This window comes from Hyperolius riggenbachi, chromosome 7 (genome assembly GCF_040937935.1).
Source record: "Hyperolius riggenbachi isolate aHypRig1 chromosome 7, aHypRig1.pri, whole genome shotgun sequence".
NCBI classification, from domain to species: Eukaryota; Metazoa; Chordata; class Amphibia; order Anura; family Hyperoliidae; genus Hyperolius; species Hyperolius riggenbachi.
The window spans coordinates 143360702-143378863 of record NC_090652.1 but is presented as its reverse complement, the minus strand read 5'-3'; the positions used below and the strand labels follow the sequence as shown (position 1 = coordinate 143378863).

At 40.1% G+C, this 18162-nt stretch overlaps 1 protein-coding gene across 1 annotated transcript in view; it reads right to left on the bottom strand.

The window, feature by feature from the left end:
• Positions 1 to 18162, bottom strand: part of SHISA9 (shisa family member 9) — a 628900-nt gene that overhangs the window by 386128 nt on the left and 224610 nt on the right. Inside the window, exon 2 of the mRNA XM_068244713.1 lies at positions 13912 to 14036. Within this exon, the coding sequence (XP_068100814.1) occupies positions 13912 to 14036 (125 nt within the window). The remainder of the gene's footprint in view (positions 1 to 13911; positions 14037 to 18162) is intronic.

The window sequence follows — 18162 nt, the reverse complement described above, 5'->3', positions numbered from 1 at the left end:
ATCTGTTCTCTAAGTTACAATCAGCCTAGAGTTTCTTTAACTACTCTCCATTCAACATCTCCTATGGTAAATCACTCCAATAGTAACATAAAGCTAATCTAAACCTAACCTTCCCTCCTAGCACAATTTATAAACAATAAAATACCACCATGTTTAAGCATTTTGTACAAGTCAATTAAATGAGCGCATTTCAATAAACATCCCTTCTGTACGCATTGACAGGCCTTTGAAATTTTACTCTGCAGAATGAATCACATCTTCACTGAGCATTTTCAAGCATTGCTTCAATTTCTTATATTATTGCTCAATGTAAATTTAATCAAACATAAAAGTTTTCTGAAAAGCAAATGCACTTTGTAAGATAAAGGGTACATCAAAGTGCATGGCACAGGGAATATAAAAAATGGATGAATAAGCTTTTCACAGCAATTTCACAGACCCTTTACATAATAACTGGGAAAATGTTGGGGTAACAGATACACATTAGGTGTAATGTATTAAAGTGGGACAAAACTCTGATATAACATTCAATAAAAATGTGTTTTCCTACTTTTTATTTCCCATAGTTATCATATTTGCTTTTGTGCCCAAGTAATATTGTCTGTCTACAAATTACAAAATTCCCAAAGTACAGTTAATCTGCTCTGAAAGCTGCCATTGCATTTTATTGCATAGCTGCTGTATTTATAACGTCAGTAGAGGACAGGATGGATGGCACCAGATGCTGACTGTGGGGTGACTCTGTGTAGCTCACCTATTAGGGTTGTGCTCATGTTAACCAATCCAAATGCATATAGATAGGCAGAAGAAGGAGCACCAACTCTGCTCATAGGATTTATTGTAATTACACAGGCATACAGGTAACAAGCAATGTATAGGATACCAACCTTACAGTCGTTTCATAACAACTGCGGCTTCTTCAGAGACCAAAAGAGGTATCAAAGGTTATGCAGATAAGCAGTCATTTTTATACATACAGTACAGCTACTTACTACTCCACACTGTCTAATCACCGCTACCGAGTGTGCGCTGCAGTTATTGCAGCCGCGTACGCTTCTGGGATGTGACCCGCCCACTTTTGGGATCACATGACGTCATGCCCAATCGGCGCTCAGGAAGAGGGATAGGTTCCCTCTTCCTGAGCGCTGATTGGGCATGACGTCACGTGATCCCCAGAAGTGGGTGGGTCACATCCCAGAAGCGTACGCGGCCATAACGACGCACTCGGTAATGGTGATTAGACAGTGGGGGCGTGGTAAGTAAGTAGCTATACTGTATGTATAAAAATGACTGCTTATCTGCATAACCTTTGATACCTCTTTTGGTCTCTGAAGAAGAGCAAGTTGCCTATACCTTGCTTGTTGCCTGTATGCCTGTGTAACTCTATGAGCAGAGTTGGTGCTACGTCTTCTGCCTATCTATATACTTCTGTATTTATACAGTATAGTAAAATGTATCTAGTGATCACTTCTCAGCTGCACACATACTTGAAGCAGAAATAGCTCAGTTGCAGTACTTTGCTAAAGTTTACTAAATGTATCTGACAAAGGAATGTAAACAAAAGATAATGTTATTCCCTCTTATTATGCAGTCAGAAGCTGCCCACTAAAGTAAGGCACTTTCCACTGAAGAACAAAGTATTGTTTTTAACAGTTTTAATGCTGTTCTTCTACTTTTTTGTGTGTGTGTGTGCTGTAAATAATCTTTTAGAGAAAAGAGGAAATGCTGAGGTTCATATCACTTTAAGGAAGAAGTTAAGATAACTTTGCGCGCAAACATCCGGGAATTTGTAAATAAGTCCCTGAGACTTATTTAGGAAAGGGCAAACAGCCTACTGAAATAATCAATTTTAACTTCTCCATAGTGACAGAATTGACAGCCTTTTCTCCACTGTATTGATTGCCAAATCGCAGCAGTCAGTTTCATTGGGGTGAATGCCATACATTACAATGAAGAAGTTAACCAGTTTTCCCACAAATCAGTGCAATGCAAGTCAATGGGTCAAGTAACACTACATTTTATGCCAAAAAGTAATGGTCATAGTTGATCATTTATTTCCCCTTTCAAGTAAATAGAGCTGTGGAACCCCATTTGCCACTTTAGAGTAATTACTGTATGGCAATCAAAGCACTGATCACCAAGGGAAAAAATGGAACTGTAATGAATTTGGTGTTATAAAAGTGGGGATTCATTTGTGAGAAAGAGAGAACAAGAAATGTGTGCTAGTTCTTTATGAATAGTTAGAAGGTAATAGAAGGTAAATTAGCCAACCATGGGCTTCATTCAATCGTTTTCCCCAATTTAGGGGTACTTAACCTTTAACGCAAACCTAAACTGAAAAATAAAAGTCAAAATAAACATGCCCACATCATACTTACCCCCCGTGTATCAGTAATAATGCTTGAGACATAGGTAAGCATGGATCTTGCACATCAGTTGTCCTGTCAGTTTTAACTGACAGCAATTGATATAGTAAAAAAGGGTTGTAAGGCTTTCAGCTTCTTGAGAGATATGTCTGACTAAATCTAGTCAGAACTGGAAGGAATCGTTGTTTGAAGAAAATGGTGAGCTTCTGAGAGCAACTGAGGAGGTAAGTATTTAATATTAATTTGCAGGTACATCGTATTTTATTTAAATAATTTTACTTGGTTAAGGTTCACTTTAAGAAATGTGGGTAATTACAGAGAACACCTATTTGGTCTTAACTACTATATTTACCCCCATTGATCAGTTTTTACTAATTGTTGGTATGGCTTTGTGGGTAATAGCAGTGAAAATCTCAGACTTCTGCAATTTTGGAAATTGTGGGTGCTTTGCAACCCATTCTAGCGCCAGTGGGTCCCCCCAGGCATTATATCCTTTTGCCTGTTACCTAGTAACTAAAACAGGTATTGAGGGGTACACTGCAGTTAAACAACAATGAAGGTCTGGCAGAGTTTTAACCATACCTCAGTCATTATAAAACTGAAAAAGAAGTTGGAGTTGGCATTTGATTTTTATTTAGAATAGCTCTTAAAGGAAACCCGAAGAGAGAGGCTGAGATCTTGATTGTTTTTTAAAAATGCCATTTGATGCTGACAGCTTCAGTCATCTAACAGTTTGAAGTAAGTTGAAAGCAGGACAAATGTTTCAGGTGGAAACCTGAATGACACGTAAAAGGCAAAAACACACCACAGGCAGTAGCCCGAAGCTGTCATACAAATAGATTTTTACTGCAACATACTATCAAACACAGAGATGCAGTTCTACTTGTGCTGCAAAGTTAAGAAAGAACCCAAAGGAAATTGTTTTTTTCCCTTTTTTAAATGACATCAAAACAGTATATTGTTCTTAAATTGTTCTTCTTAAATTATTCTTAAATTTCTTATTCATTGTTTTTGTTTTGGCATTATTTTTTAAGATTTCTTTTGTTCTAATAACTAAATATACTAAAGAGTAATTATGGTTTAAATGGAGGTAGAACACACACCAGCTGTCACCTAGTAACAAGCACAACTGCAAACTGGTATGAGCCATAAAGATTCAGCATTGTTAGGAATCATAGGAAGTGTAGTTTTGCATTCAGCAAGCAAGTGGTCCAGCTTCAGTCCCACCCATTGGTCTTCTGCTAGAAGAGGACAGCAGGACTGGAATGATGATATCATCAGGATATTAGAAGTAAGTTAAGCCATAATAAAATTGAATGCAGAATGTTATCAAAAATACTGGAGGAAAATTTGCACTCATCAGACAGGAAGCTGAGCATTGCACGTACTTGGATATTCCAACATGACAATGATCCAAAACACCAGGCCAAGTCGACCTGTCATTGGCTACAGCAAACAAAAGTGAGGGTAGGGTCACATTTGTGGTTACAGAAAAATGGCAGCAGTTTTCTGCGGCCAAATCCCATTCTTTTTCCCTCTAGGGAAAACCGCACAATGCTCCCAGTGCACTGTGATTGTGCATTGGGAAGTATTATGTGTGTTTTCGCAGACGTTTTCGTGTTGCTGAAAACGCATTTGATTTTTGCCAAGTGTGACCCAAGCCTGAGGGTCTTTTAGTGGCCATCTCAGACTCCTGACCTCAATATCATTGAGCCACTCTGGGGAAACCTCAAATGTGCATGCAAGACAGCCCAGTAATAATTTGAGGGAACAGGAAGCTTTTTGCCAGGAATAATGGGCAGCTTTACCATCTAAGAAGATAAAGAGCCTCATTGACAACTACCACAATACTTTAAAGTGAACCTCCAGACTAAAAATCTACTCAGCAGAACTGAAAAGGCTTGGTGTTTCCTTAACAGTTTCACAGCATCAGAACTTTGTTTTTCTTATAGAAGTCTAATTTTTAGCTGCATTTTTAGCTAAGCTACGCCCCATCAAAGAAAACTGCCCGGGCTTTTTTCCCCTGATGCTGTGCAAAGCATGAGGGGATTTCCTATGTTGTTATTCACATTACCTAGCAAGTGGGAGGGGTCATCAGCACACAGGTCAGTTGGAACTGTATCTCATGCTCCCTGTCACCTCCTTTCAACCAAAAATATGTCTGCCCTTATGAAATCACAAACCTCTGCCTGTTTTTTTTTAAAACAGGGTGGGTAAGAGATTATATTACCTATTTTAATTAACATAACTAATGTAACTTAATGACAGTGTGTTTGTTTAGGCTGAAGTTCCTCTTTAAGCTGTCATTGATGTTAAAGGGGGCAATACACAGTATAAATAACTGTGAAATGTAAACTTTTGATCAGGGTCATTTGGGTAGTTTGTGTAGTGATTATGATTGAAAAATAGTAAACACAGTTGTTGAAGGATACATGGCTTCAGCCAACCACTAACCATGAGTGAAAGAAAAGTTTTAGTGTTATTATTAATGTTCTATGAAAAACAATTAAGGAATCATAATTTCTGCAAGGTATGTAAACTTATGAGCACAACTGTATATGGGTGTGTACATGTAATGACAGCGCTTGAAAATTTTGGTGCACTGTAAATCAAAAATGTTGTTTTGTGCTCTGGATGTACTATAGCCAGATGAGTCCAACGGTAGATTATCGGTAATGTTACCAATATTCTACAACCGTCTATTGTGACCTAACTCTCACATTAACTCTCTTCTACCTACGCCTAGCACTTTTATGCCTCTGCTTAATGCAGTTTAGCGCATTCATCCCTATGAGCTTTATTGTTGAAAAGATTTTAAGTACTTTAAATTTAATCAGATGAGACTCCGGAAAGTGTATGGGGGACTTTGTAGGAGTTCCCTCCATGATTTTAGACAGAACAAAATGCATATATAGTATTGATTTTCGCTTTAAATCTGGCAGGCATAATAATAACTCCAGTATTTTTATAGCGCTTTTCTCCTGTGGGATTCAAAAGAAGCAGCCAGTAGAGCGCACTCAGCAGGCAGTAGCAGTGTTAGGGAGTCACGCCCAAGAACTCCTTGCTGAATAGGTGCTGCCTTACTGAATAGGAAGAGCCAAAATTTGAACCCAGGTCTGGAGGCAGAGCCCTTAACCTTTTGCTGACTGTGTGTAGTAAATCCTACACCGCACTTGTGGCTGCCTAAGCCTGATGCGGTGTAGGAGTTACACCACCTGCCGTTTGCACTCATGACAGCTGACATCTCTCCTCAGTGATCAGGAGCCATGAAGATTGGCTTCTGATCACGTGATCATTACGATCGCTGGCAGATCGTAGTGATCTCAATTAGCAGCGGAGGTCTAAGAGGAAGAAGAGGATCCACTCACCTTCCTGACGTCCCCCTGGCGATCGTCGCTCCCCTTCGCTCTGGCTGTCATCCCCACTTGCTTTGTGTTAAAGTGGATCTGAGGTGAACTTTTACTCATTGCATAATTGTGTTCCTTTCCTATTGTTTATAGGGCATTCCTCAAGCCAAATACTTTTTTGTTTTAATATTCTAATTTCCTATAAACTAAATAAACCATGCCCACAGGTTTTCAGAGAGACTTGGCAGTAGCAAGGTCTCATGGGAGCTCAGTCTGGGGAGGTGGAGGGGGAGGAGGTGTTACTAGCCATTGATTTCAGAGGCAGAGGGGAGGAGGGGGATTAGGTTTTTTTTTACAGGCTGAGTGCTCAAGATACAGATAAGCCTGCCTCTGTGTAATGTTTACAAACAACATGGCTGCTGTCATTGTATCACAGGAAGAAATAATCATTTTCTATTAAAGCTGTTTGCAGTTAGATTTGCTGTGTAAACTATCTAAACTTTAGATAAAATATATAGACAAGTTACTTGTTATAGTTAGTTTTTCATCTCGGATCCACTTTAAGTGTTGGGTCTCAGCTTGATAACGTCATCAAGAAACAACCTGGAACTTAACGGCAGTGCAAGTGAGAATGACGGCCAGAGCAGAGGGGGCTGGAGCTGCTCATCGCTGGAGCCTGGGAGGTGATTAAAGGCTGCTGGCAATACGGGGGACACCTGGCCACACTGGGGACACCGTGCCCAGCTAGCCCTACTAGGGATCCGGCTGCCTGAACACCCCCCCCCCCATGCAACCCCCAATGTAAAATGGCCTGGTCCTTAAGGGGGAGTTAGGCAGCCGATCCCCAAAGGGTTACACTATCCAGCCACTAAATATGTAAAGAGTAATTGCATACAAAACAGCATATGATATAAATAACTACAGAAAACCAAAGACCACAATTATGCCTTTGATGTTTATTGGAGAATAATGATTTTGGATGATTTTGTAACAGCTTACACAAACAGAGCAATCTTGTTCTATGTGGTAGGAAAGAGTGTTTCTGTGCTGTCTGTAAACATTATGACATGTGACATGTACATGCTGCTGCAGTGACAGAGGATGAGCAGTCTTTGTTTGTTTGTCATCAGAAAATCTAAACTCAGCAATGTATTACAGAAATATTGCATGTTTACAGCTCCCATTCTACTTACAATAACATTTAGAAAAAAGTTCCTGTTTCAAGTTCACCTTCATAAAATATTTCATATTACATTGTATTTATTGAAATTCCAGGACTGATGTCATTATGTTATAGATCTCCCCCATTTAGTCTACACCTGTGTTTGAAACCTCCATCATTACATCTGGACAGGAGTGCCATTCTGGTCTGGGGAAGGGGTGATGTGGTGGTGACAACATCGCAGACCTACATGAGGTGTTTCCAAGGCCAAGAATAAATAATTTAAAGCATACCTAAACTGACATGAGACATGATGAGATAAACATACAGCAGGTACTACTAAGAAATTGTCTGAAACCCCTTTCTAGTTTTCCAGCATTACAAGTATTAAAAAAAAAAAAAAATTAACTAGCTGTTATCCATGCACATGAGCTTGTCGAAAAAAAAATTGTGGAATGCCACCTGAAAGTTAATGGAAGACAAAACACTTCTACCTGGCTGAGAAAACATTGCTGACAACATTTAAGTGCTGAACAGTTAATTACTTCTGTTTGTTTTCCAGCTTAGTGACGCCGAATTTACATCATACTTTCATGGCTACTGTTTAGAATTAAGTCTTAAAATGTAGCCCTTAATTAAAAATACAAATATGACACTCTGGTCTATTTTACCAGTGCTCTATTCACCATTAGTACTCCACATACTTTTAATTATCTCCTAAGTTTATGTTCAGCTCAGATTTGCTTTAACAATAATAAAAAGGAGCTGCCTCACAGCACACAGGATGCCAACTGTACTAATTTATAGCTACAGTTGGATTAGCAAACCCACTTTTACATTCGAGGAGAACGCCAGCGCATACCACTAAGGCTGCATCTGAAATGACCACCAGCTCAGTGTGAAGCACCTAAATAGATTTTCTGCACACTTCGCATTCAATTCAGATGCAAATCATATGCAAATCTGCTACTACTACTTATTATGAAAACAGGAAACGCAGGAGGAGGGGCTGGGAGCAGCTAACCTGACCTTTTTTTTGCTTAGCTGCTTCCAAATTTTTTTTAAATTTAGGTTAGGTCACTTGGCTGGAGGTTTGCCTCACCGTGGCACAAGTGTCTAGTATAATATACTTTGCATGCAAACCATATTGGAAGCTAAAGTTCCTCCTGGTTTATTAAATGTTAGCACTTGTCTTGGATGCAGGGCATGCATTTTTCAGTCTGGCAGAGGCGGTGTATGCCTGTGTGATTAACCATTCAATTGCAACATGTGTTTAGGGATGCGCAGCCTTTCCCCCTACCTTTCCTCCACTTTTACATTCATTTACATTCATTTTCCTGGTTTCAGTATCAGAAACACTTCCTATATCTATATACTGTTGTATATTTATACGTAGCCCTGCCATCCCATCTGTGAGACCAGGCAGGTATTATTTTCACTGGCTTTAGAATTCTCAGAAACATACTGCAGGGCTGCAACTGACAGCACTAAATATGTCACCACCCATAATAAATTACAGAATGTAAACTAGGGAGAGGAAAGGATGAGTAAAGATTTTACAATGTGCAAAAACTGATAGATAATTTATAAAGTAATACTGTAAAAAATAACCAATTTTATTAATTACGTTATTCTCAGCCCAGTCCCTCTTTTAGACTGAGAAGTGGATTGCAAGCGTAATACAAAGCCATTTTATATAAATTCATACCAGGTCTGCAGGATCAGTTATCTTCTCCAGTGATATCCAGTCCACAAACATCTCAGTAAAAGTGGCCACACAGGAGACTATAAAAAGATTTGATTTCATAGAAAATTGGTTATACAGAAAAATCTAAAGTTTCTTGTTTTATTGGAGTGAGAAATCTGAATTTCACGCTTTTTTTTATTACTGATAAAATGATCAAGAAGAGTTTCTTGATCAATGTTTTTGAAAATTGAATGGTGTAAAATAGATTGTTAATTTCTTGATTTATTGACCCAAGCTATTTGTTTCTGAGCTTTCAATCATTTTTGTTTTTATAATTGGGGAAAAATTGAACACACGTGTGTTATAAATTGGTCAGGTTTTTCAAATGTTACAGTCAATCTGAAAAATTGATTGTAATTCTCAAATTGAAAAGAAATGTACAAAATTGTATCATGTGTGGCCACGTTCATGGTGCCTGTTAATGGTACAACTCCGTGGCCGAGCAACTGTTTCTGATCGTTGCAGTAATAATTCAGAAACGATCGGTCGTGCAAATTACTATCCAAATTCCTGCCAGCCAAATAGGATTGGATCGATGGAATTGAACAGTTATGTTGTAGGTTGTAGGAACAGACCTGGCATTATTCACCAGTGTTTAAATGAAGCATTGTGAATGAAGGGTGCAGACATTCCACTATCCGTTGGAATATTAACACCTTATCTCTACCAAAAATAAAATTTACTGCATGATTTGATAACAAGCACAGGCTTCAATGTGGAAATAGGCCATTTAAATGTCTACTGAAAAAGTATGTAATGTACCATTACCCAGTGGCGTAGCTAAGGAGCTGTGGGCCCCGACGCAAGTTTCACATTGGGGCCCCCTAAGCACTTAATAACTAACAATTGATACGGCGCACCAAAACCTGCCAATGACAACTGCAGTATATACAAAAAGAGAAAAAGACAACCCCTATATACCTGTATCTATCTGTAATAAACAGAATTTGCTACAAGACAAGATATAGATATCCAAAACAAATTTTATTCAGCCAACTTACATATTTAAATGTTGGCTGATGGTGTAATGGTTAAGGGCTCTGCCTCTGACACAGGAGACCAGGGTTCGAATCTCGGCTCTGCCTGTTCAGTAAGCCAGCACTAATTCAGTAGGAGACCTTTGGCAAGTCTCCCTTACACTGCTACTGCCAATAGAGCGCGCCCTAGTGGCTGCTGCTCTGCTCTGGCGCTTTGAGTCCGCAAGGAGAAAAGCGCAATATAAATGTTATTTATCTTGTCTTGTCTTGTCTTGTAGCAAATTCTGTTTATTACAGATAGATACAGGTATATAGGGGTTGTCTTTTTCTCTTTTTGTATATATAGTCTAAATCAGGTCTAACGACCTACTTCCCCCCCATATATATATATATGCTTTAATAGCAAATTGATTGCTTTAATATGCGTGCTTGTTTTTCTTTTAAGTTTTACAATGACAACTGCAGTGTCAGAGGTGCAAGAAGGGGATGGGGAACAGTTTGTTAATGATTACCACTATTCAAAGTATCTATAGACATGATTATAGAAGTGAGCACAGGACCAATAGAGATCTAATACTGCAGTTGTGTGAGGGCCCCCTGGGGCCCCTCTGGCCCAAGGGCACCGATGCGGTCACAACCTCTGCAACCCCTATTGCTACACCCGCGTCATTACCCTATTTATCTAGATTGCTTCTGGATAATAACAATATGAATAACACTGGTGAAAAGAACTTTGCTCGGAAAAGTAACCATTAGTCTTCAAAATGTTATAATCTCTCCTTCTGTCTGCAGCTATATCTCACTATAGTATAGCCATCTGTATATAGTTATTTGTGTCAAGTAGCATTCAGTCTATAATAAGATGAGGGGTATTTATCTTGAACACCGTCTCATTACTGTCACCCGCACATTGACCTTCCGGAGGAAGGAGCAGTCCATCCACAGTATACTTCATATTTAGAAACATGTGGTTAAGCAGTGATATAGCGCTACCACAAATCTATCATCAATGAGTGAACAATTCTGTGTTACTATGTTATTATTCTTCACACTAGAAAACACTATTACACAAAGCAATTGAGGCATTCAGATTCAGCAGTCCAACCATAACTAACAAAATGCTAACCTAGAGCCTGAATCTCTCATAAGTTGCCAGCTGGCAACCAATAAGCTACTCTAAATGCTGTGCTATACCTCTTATGGCATCAAGGCAAACCTGAGCTCTTATTTGCAAATTCAAAGAACTGCAAGACTGTATTGCTTGAATCCTTAATTGCTTAGTTATGCTGACTGGATGCTAAATAAATCACTTTATGAACAATACCATTATTGTACATGTCTGAGAAGTGGAACACTCTCTTATGATGTCATCCTCCGGTCTCTGCACCAATGCAGGGGCTGGAGCATCGTGCGCAGAGATCAGATCACTGTTGCCAAAATGCATGACTGCTTGCCCCTTGTGGTATCACAGAGGGACTATTTTAGTGAAAAGCCAGAGAGCTATGTAAGGCTTAATTCACATCAGTGGTGGATGCAGATGCACGTCTACTGTCTGTGGCATTTTCCTGACAGCTGCAATGCTAGATTTATAGATTTTGTGCCCCTAGGCTAGCTTTCTTGTTGCTCCTCTGCCATGGCCAGCAGTGTCCCCCATTCCATGTGTACCATCCATGTACATCAGCCCCCTCTTTCATGTGCAGCTCCTTTTGACAGCACATCCTCTCTTACACGTATTGCTCTCCATTTGCAGCACAATTTCATGTATAGCTCCTCCCCACTTAGGCTGCAGTCGCCCAGGGCCCTGGCCTCTTGGCCTTTCCAGAAATCCAGCCCTAGCCAGCTTGACAGTGTCCTGATGGATTAGCAAGTATATGATAAGGCAATAGGGCTGGCACACAGCATAGGCAATGGCTGCCACAGACTAGCTGCCCTGGCAGTCAACAAACAAATAGCATGTGACAGTCACTGCAGTGTGAACTGAACCATTAGGTTTAATTCATAATTTTTAAGAAAGAAGTTGGGATGCATTTGGTGGCCAGCAGCAACACTCACTGACTGAGTACTCTTGTAACTGCCCACCTGAGTAGGCTGTAAATAATGCAACCTTGTGCCTTTAGACTGCCACTGACTTGGGAGCCTTGTTAGGAAAATAGAACACTTTCCCTCTACACACTTGACAGAGCTTCTTATTAATTAAAGAGAACCCGAGGTGGGTTTGAAGAATATTATCTGCATACAGAGGCTGGATCTGCCTATACAGCCCAGCCTCTGTTGCTATCCCAAACCCCCCTAATGTCCCCCTGCACTCTGCAATCCCTCATAAATCACAGCCACGCTGCTGACAAACAGCTTGTCAGAGCTGGCTGTGTTTATCTCTATAGTGTCAGTCTGCTGCTCTCCCCGCCTCCTGCAGAACTCCAGTCTCCGCCTGCATCCCTTCCCTCCCTGCTGATTGGAGGGAAGGGACAGGGGCAGGGACTGGAGCTATGCAGGAGGCTGGGGAGCAGCTGAGACTGACACTACAGATGTAAATACAGCCTCACAACACGGCTGTGAGTTATGAGGGATTGCAGAGTGCACGGGGACCTTAGTGGGGTTTGGGATAGCAACAGAGACTGGGCTGTATAGGCAGATCCAGCCTCTGTATGCAGATAACATTCTTTAAACACACCTCGGGTTCTCATCCAAAGACATACTGCATAAAACACCAAGCAATAAGAGTTGCAGATTAAAAACCTTAGACTACTGCAGTGGAGAGTGCAGCCTTGCCAACAGAGCTTACAGTTTACTGGCTTCCTTACTACTTGAATAACTTCGCAAGTAAATGTGGCACACCATAAACATTAAAATGTGAAATTCTGCAGGATGGATTAAAAAAAAATGTATGGAAATGGTGTTAAAGATACATAAAACAAAATAAGTAAGAAAAGAGAAAAGCAGAAAAGTCAAGATGTAGATGTGAAAAAAGCAGAAATATTGTGCAGTGTACCACCAAGGTGTCACAACCTTTTCTTTAGTCCCCTGACTGTAAGCATTGACTTTCACAAGACTCGAAGACCCCAAAGACCAGAGAAATACAGGACAAACAGAAATACTTCTCCTTTCTATAAATCATTTGTACCTGCATGCATTTCAAATGAAATGTAACATGTAGGCGTCTTACAGAGTTAGTGGACTAAAATGAGCATGCAAAAAATGCATCCTTGATTTTAATCAGGATAGTCATTAAACAGTTAATCAAAGACCAGGCTGACATCCTCAAAACTTGGTGCTTTTCAAAGCAAGTTCACAGCACCACCTTTCATATATAGCTCATACTTTTGTGTCTTGGTATTTGTCATTCATTTTGTATCTTGCAATCTGTTGTACATTTTATGCATCCTGTTACATTTGTCACTATAATTACCAATTCTGTATTTTGTGTCTATATTTGGTGTATACTATTGTCTGTATTCTTATGTACCCCATGTTTGTTTTTTCTTTGTACAGTGCCACGGAATATGTTGGTGCTTTATAAATCAATAACAATAATACAAAAAAATCTAATCTATCTCTATTCTGTAAGGCTCCCTTAGTCCCTTTGTGTTATCTGGGACATTCAATGAGCTAACATCAACTTACATAAGTCTTCTATGAGTAAACAGATGTCCTTGATAAATTCTGTGATTTTGTGCATACAACATTTGTACCGAAAAACCACGATGTCTACATGTTGAGGACATCTGCAACAAATAAGCTTGAATCTACCTCTGACAAACAAAAAATTAAAGTCCAACAACTGAACTAAAATTCTTCATCCAATGTTGTTCCACTTTTTTACATAACCTTATTCTCGGACTCTTCCATTAATGCCAGGAAACAAAATGTAAGATAAAAAAAAATAATAAACCAAGGTGTTTTTTGACACAAGAGAGCAAAAGCAGAACAACTGCATATTAGCAAAGCACTTCTGTCTTTGAATAATGCTATATAATGAGAAATCAGCAAAGTTACAGATCTGTTATAAACAACCACAGCTAAGTTTACCTAAGATAAAACACACAGAGGCACACAAAATCCATTCATGGAAGGAAAGACCATAAACCTAGCTATGGTGCTCAATGTCAACTTCATTTTTGCCAAGCCACCAGGGGACATGAGGCACAACAGTCATGTCACTTAAGCGGAAACACAGTTCTAACTAAGTGATCTTGTAATTGCCAGCATGGGATACATTAAACCGCATAACAAACACATTTTAAGCATGTAGCAGTTTACGTGCTCAGCTGCTGTTTTACTGCTACAAAGTAAAAGCCCATGTGATAAAACTCACGTAAGTTGTTGGATGATGATCGGGATTGCATGGTTTCATAGTGCGGCATGTGGACCACGAGGTTTGCATCTCTCTCCATGTGGTCTGAGCAATGGCCCTGTTGTCTCATCACATCAGCAAGAGCCCTGGTTACAAAAGTAAAGTTGTAGAATCAAGTTAAAACTGTTGCTAAATATGACCCATGAACAATATATATATTGCACATCTAGTCTAAAGTCAACAACAAGTAGGAAAGCACACTGGAAAAACTGACCCTGAGCAAACATTTAAAACATTTTACTATATTATGTATTTACTAAAAATGTCATTCGTATTTGTATTTGAAACTATTAAACGATGTAAGTACCATGATCTATCTTTCGTGATCCACTGAACAGCTGCACTCAGACTGAGAGTGAGAGAATCTCTTCAGCCTATTCTATTCACTTTATGTAAGTTTCTGAAGCTTGCAGACGACACAACAATAGTTAGACTCCTACACAACGGGGATGAGTCCACCTACAGGTGTGTAGTGGGACCGAAGTTTTTGGTGCAGCAGCGACTTTAGATTGTAATGGTCTCAAGACCATGAAGATGAGAGTAGATTTCATAAAAACACCCTCCCTGTAGGCTGGGTCTCCACTGGGGTACCGCATCCTTTTCTGAATTTCTGATGCAAATTTGCATCCGATATAGCCGTGTCATGCATGGCTATGGGGATTTAGATGCAGTGTGTGAAGAAGCAACACTTTCATTCACCACATGAAATTTAGAAGCAGCCAGTTGATTTCAATAGATTTCGATTCCGCATCCAAATTCAATTTCAATTCCTAGTGTCAGTGATCTCCCAAGATCTAAAATAGAAAACAACACTGTCCTTGGAGAGAATTTGTTGCTTGAAACAGCTCATAAAACAATGGCCTACTACAGACAGAAATAGTGCAGTTTTACTCACATCTTCAGTGATTGTTGGTTTGGGTCATGAACAGTAAGGGAGAAGGTTAGACAGCAGCATAGCATTCTGGCAAATGGATTACTGGCTGCAGCTTGCCCTCCCTATGGACCTCAAAAGCTGCAGTAGAGAAAAGCGAGCAGTAAGATTTGCTACTGACGCCTCTCCCTTTGCTTACTCCTCCATCTTCCAGCTCCTCCCAGCCAGTGACATAATGGACTGTCAAAAGAAAATGTTCCTGGCACAGAGTCAGTTCCCTCCCCAAGGATGTAGCCTCGCTTGTATGATGGACTGCACAGATCCCTCCAAAACTAACAGTTAAGCTGCAACTGCTAAAGTAGACAGCGGTACACTACAAAGCTATATACTTGTAAAAAAACAAACAAAAAAACCCCCACTTTATTGTACACTACCTGATTGTTGTATGTATCAATTGAGCAAGTGTCAAGGGAAATTCTTTGCAAGTGTTAAATTACTGGTACTTGGCCAAAGAAAATCAGATTTTGCTGCCAGTTTAAACCTGTATACAAACATTAGATAATAGCTGGGTTAACCACTTGAGGACCCACCCTTTACCCCCCCTTAAGGACCAGCGCTGTTTTAGCTGATCTGTGCTGGGTGGGCTCTGCAGCCCCCAGCACAGATCAGGGTGCAGGCAGAGCGACCAGATCGCTCCAGTTTTTCCCCACTAGGGGGATGATGTGCTGGGGGGGTATGATCACTCCTGCCTGCCGGGTGTTGCGGGGGGGGGCACCTCAAAGCCCCCCTCCGCGGCGAAATCCTCCCCCTCCCTCTCCTACCTGGCCCCCCCTGGTGAACCGGGCTGCACAGGACGCTGTCCGTCCTGTGCAGCCAGTGACAGGCTGTCCCCTGTCACATGGCGGCGATCCCCGGCCGCTGATTGGCCGGGGATCGCCGATCTGCCTTACGGCGCTGCTGCGCAGCAGCGCCGTACAATGTAAACAAAGCGGATTATTTCCGCTTGTGTTTACATTTAGCCTGCGAGCCGCCATCGGCGGCCCGCAGGCTATTCACGGACCCCCTGCCGTGAATTGACAGGAAGCAGCCTGATTAATCAGCCTGCAGCTGGCGACGCAATACTGCGTCGCTGGTCCTGCAGCTGCCACTTTGCCGACGCACGGTATAAGCGTGCGGTCGGCAAGTGGTTAAAAGCACACAAACTGTAACCTTAAAAAGGAGCTGTTGGCCATACTATCGCAGAAAAAACACCCATATATATTAGTAGATAAATACTTGCTCTTCTTACATAAAATATGTATTGCATTGTCCACATTTTGATTTCAGTGAGTTTTATATAGTAAATAAAGAGAATTATGTTTCTGTCAGTTTCCATTTTGGAATCCCTCTGTGTGAAGCCAATCCTGACGTAATTTCCTCCCTTACTCTGTTTCCTCTCCTCTTCAGACACTCCCACATGGCTCTGCAGTAAGAAGTGCATAGTCACAAATGATTGTGTGACTTTGCAGACCTGGTTTATTTGTATAGATCGGATTTCAGCAGCGTCTCTTTCACAGCTTCTCAGCACAAGAAATATTGGCCAATCAGAGAGGAAAAGAGGTGTGGGAGGGGAAAACGGGAGTGAAAGAAACTTCAGCCAATCAGGTTGCATTAGTTATATCTGAGGGGGAGGCAAGTAAAGAAGAAGAAAAAAAAAACAGCATGCACTGCTACTTTTCTTTTGTGGCAGATGTACCAAATAAGAGCCAGGGGATCTGGTAAATGATATTCTATTGAGAAGAAAATTAAGAGAGATTTTTTGAACTTTTGGATTGCCTGGTTAGCATCCTTGTTATTTGTTTACTATATAAAAATAGAGAATTTATTTTTGATTTTATGCCTGAAAGTTACTCTTTAAGGTGCCAATTGATGACACGATCTTGATTCTACAATCTAACCAAATTTAAAAGGGTAAACTGAGTGTATATTCTTTGAATGGATACTTTATGTAGTCCCTTACATTACACGGATGTGGTAAGAGTCTACAATCAAGATTGTATCATTGATGGGCACTTTAAGTCTACCTAGTGATTTCTATTCAGACACGCAAGGACCCTTCTTGTCCAAATAACTGGAAAGCGACTGGAAAAAAATAAAAATCTGAGTGGAGATGGTGTTTCTCCACAGGCAATTTAAGTCTCTTGCTACTTTCAGCAACCAGCCTATGAGAGTAATTGCAAATGTCATTACGCTAATCTTTACAGCTAACAGTAACTACTAACCTGCTACACTTAGAGGACTCCTGCTCCCTCTGTTATCCCTTCTCTCCACTCTCTGAGGTTTTGCAGATTGCATTATAGAATGTCATATTTCCACTAGGGAAGCTTGATTTACTGAGCGAGGTCCTGCCTTTCAATCCATCAGATTACTGTCATCCTAAATAATCTTGCCCAAGTTCTAAAATGCATGCAGTGCAATGTTTAACCCTAATCTATTAAGTTATACAGTACATTATGTAATGCCTCCTAGTACACGGTTTGTTAGCTAGCTTCACAAAGTGCAAATTATTTTCAGTTTAAAGGTTAGAGCAATGTTTGCCTTAGGCTTTCTTATGCCTTGATGTGGCCCCGTCCAGCCCTTTCAGCAAGAGAACACAGACATTACTAATCAGCACTGCCTTGTTCCAATCCATTATTTTCTGTACTGACAGTACAAATCCTCACTGACTAGACATTCGCCTGTAAAGGCCTTCAGAGGTAGGGAGTGACGCAAACACTCTGGTGTTCCTTGCAAAGAGATGTGAATTTGTAGCTCGCTGTGCTGTGTACATAAATAAAATAATAACACCAGTCAAAATGGTAAGAAATACACTCTGCTCATGAAGACAGTATTTTTCTTTTCTTTTCTAACTGAGAAAATACAAGATTTGAGTTTCATTGGAAAAACTGAAGTTAATCTATTCATCAACCATGTAAACAAAAATAGCCTGCTATATTTAAAAAACAAAAACAAAAAAAAACAATTTAAGCAGATGATGTGTTGTGTTTCCAATGCAGGAAGTTTTCTTGGCAAGGATGCAGCGGCATTAAGAAAGTGTAAAACATTTGGAAGATCTTAATTAAAATGTAACGGTACCAGAGATCCTTCTTTTTGTTTTGACAGGTATTGGCTAATGATTAGTACTTCCATAATCTCTTTCGTAATTTGTCCTGACCCAATTTTCAAGAGGGAAAAAAAGCATGTTTTTTTCATACTTTGACACAAAACAATGCATCTGTCATATTGTATTAAGTTATTTCAATAAGCCACATTTCATGATTTAATAAAACGCAACACAACTTGACACATGAGTCACAATGAAT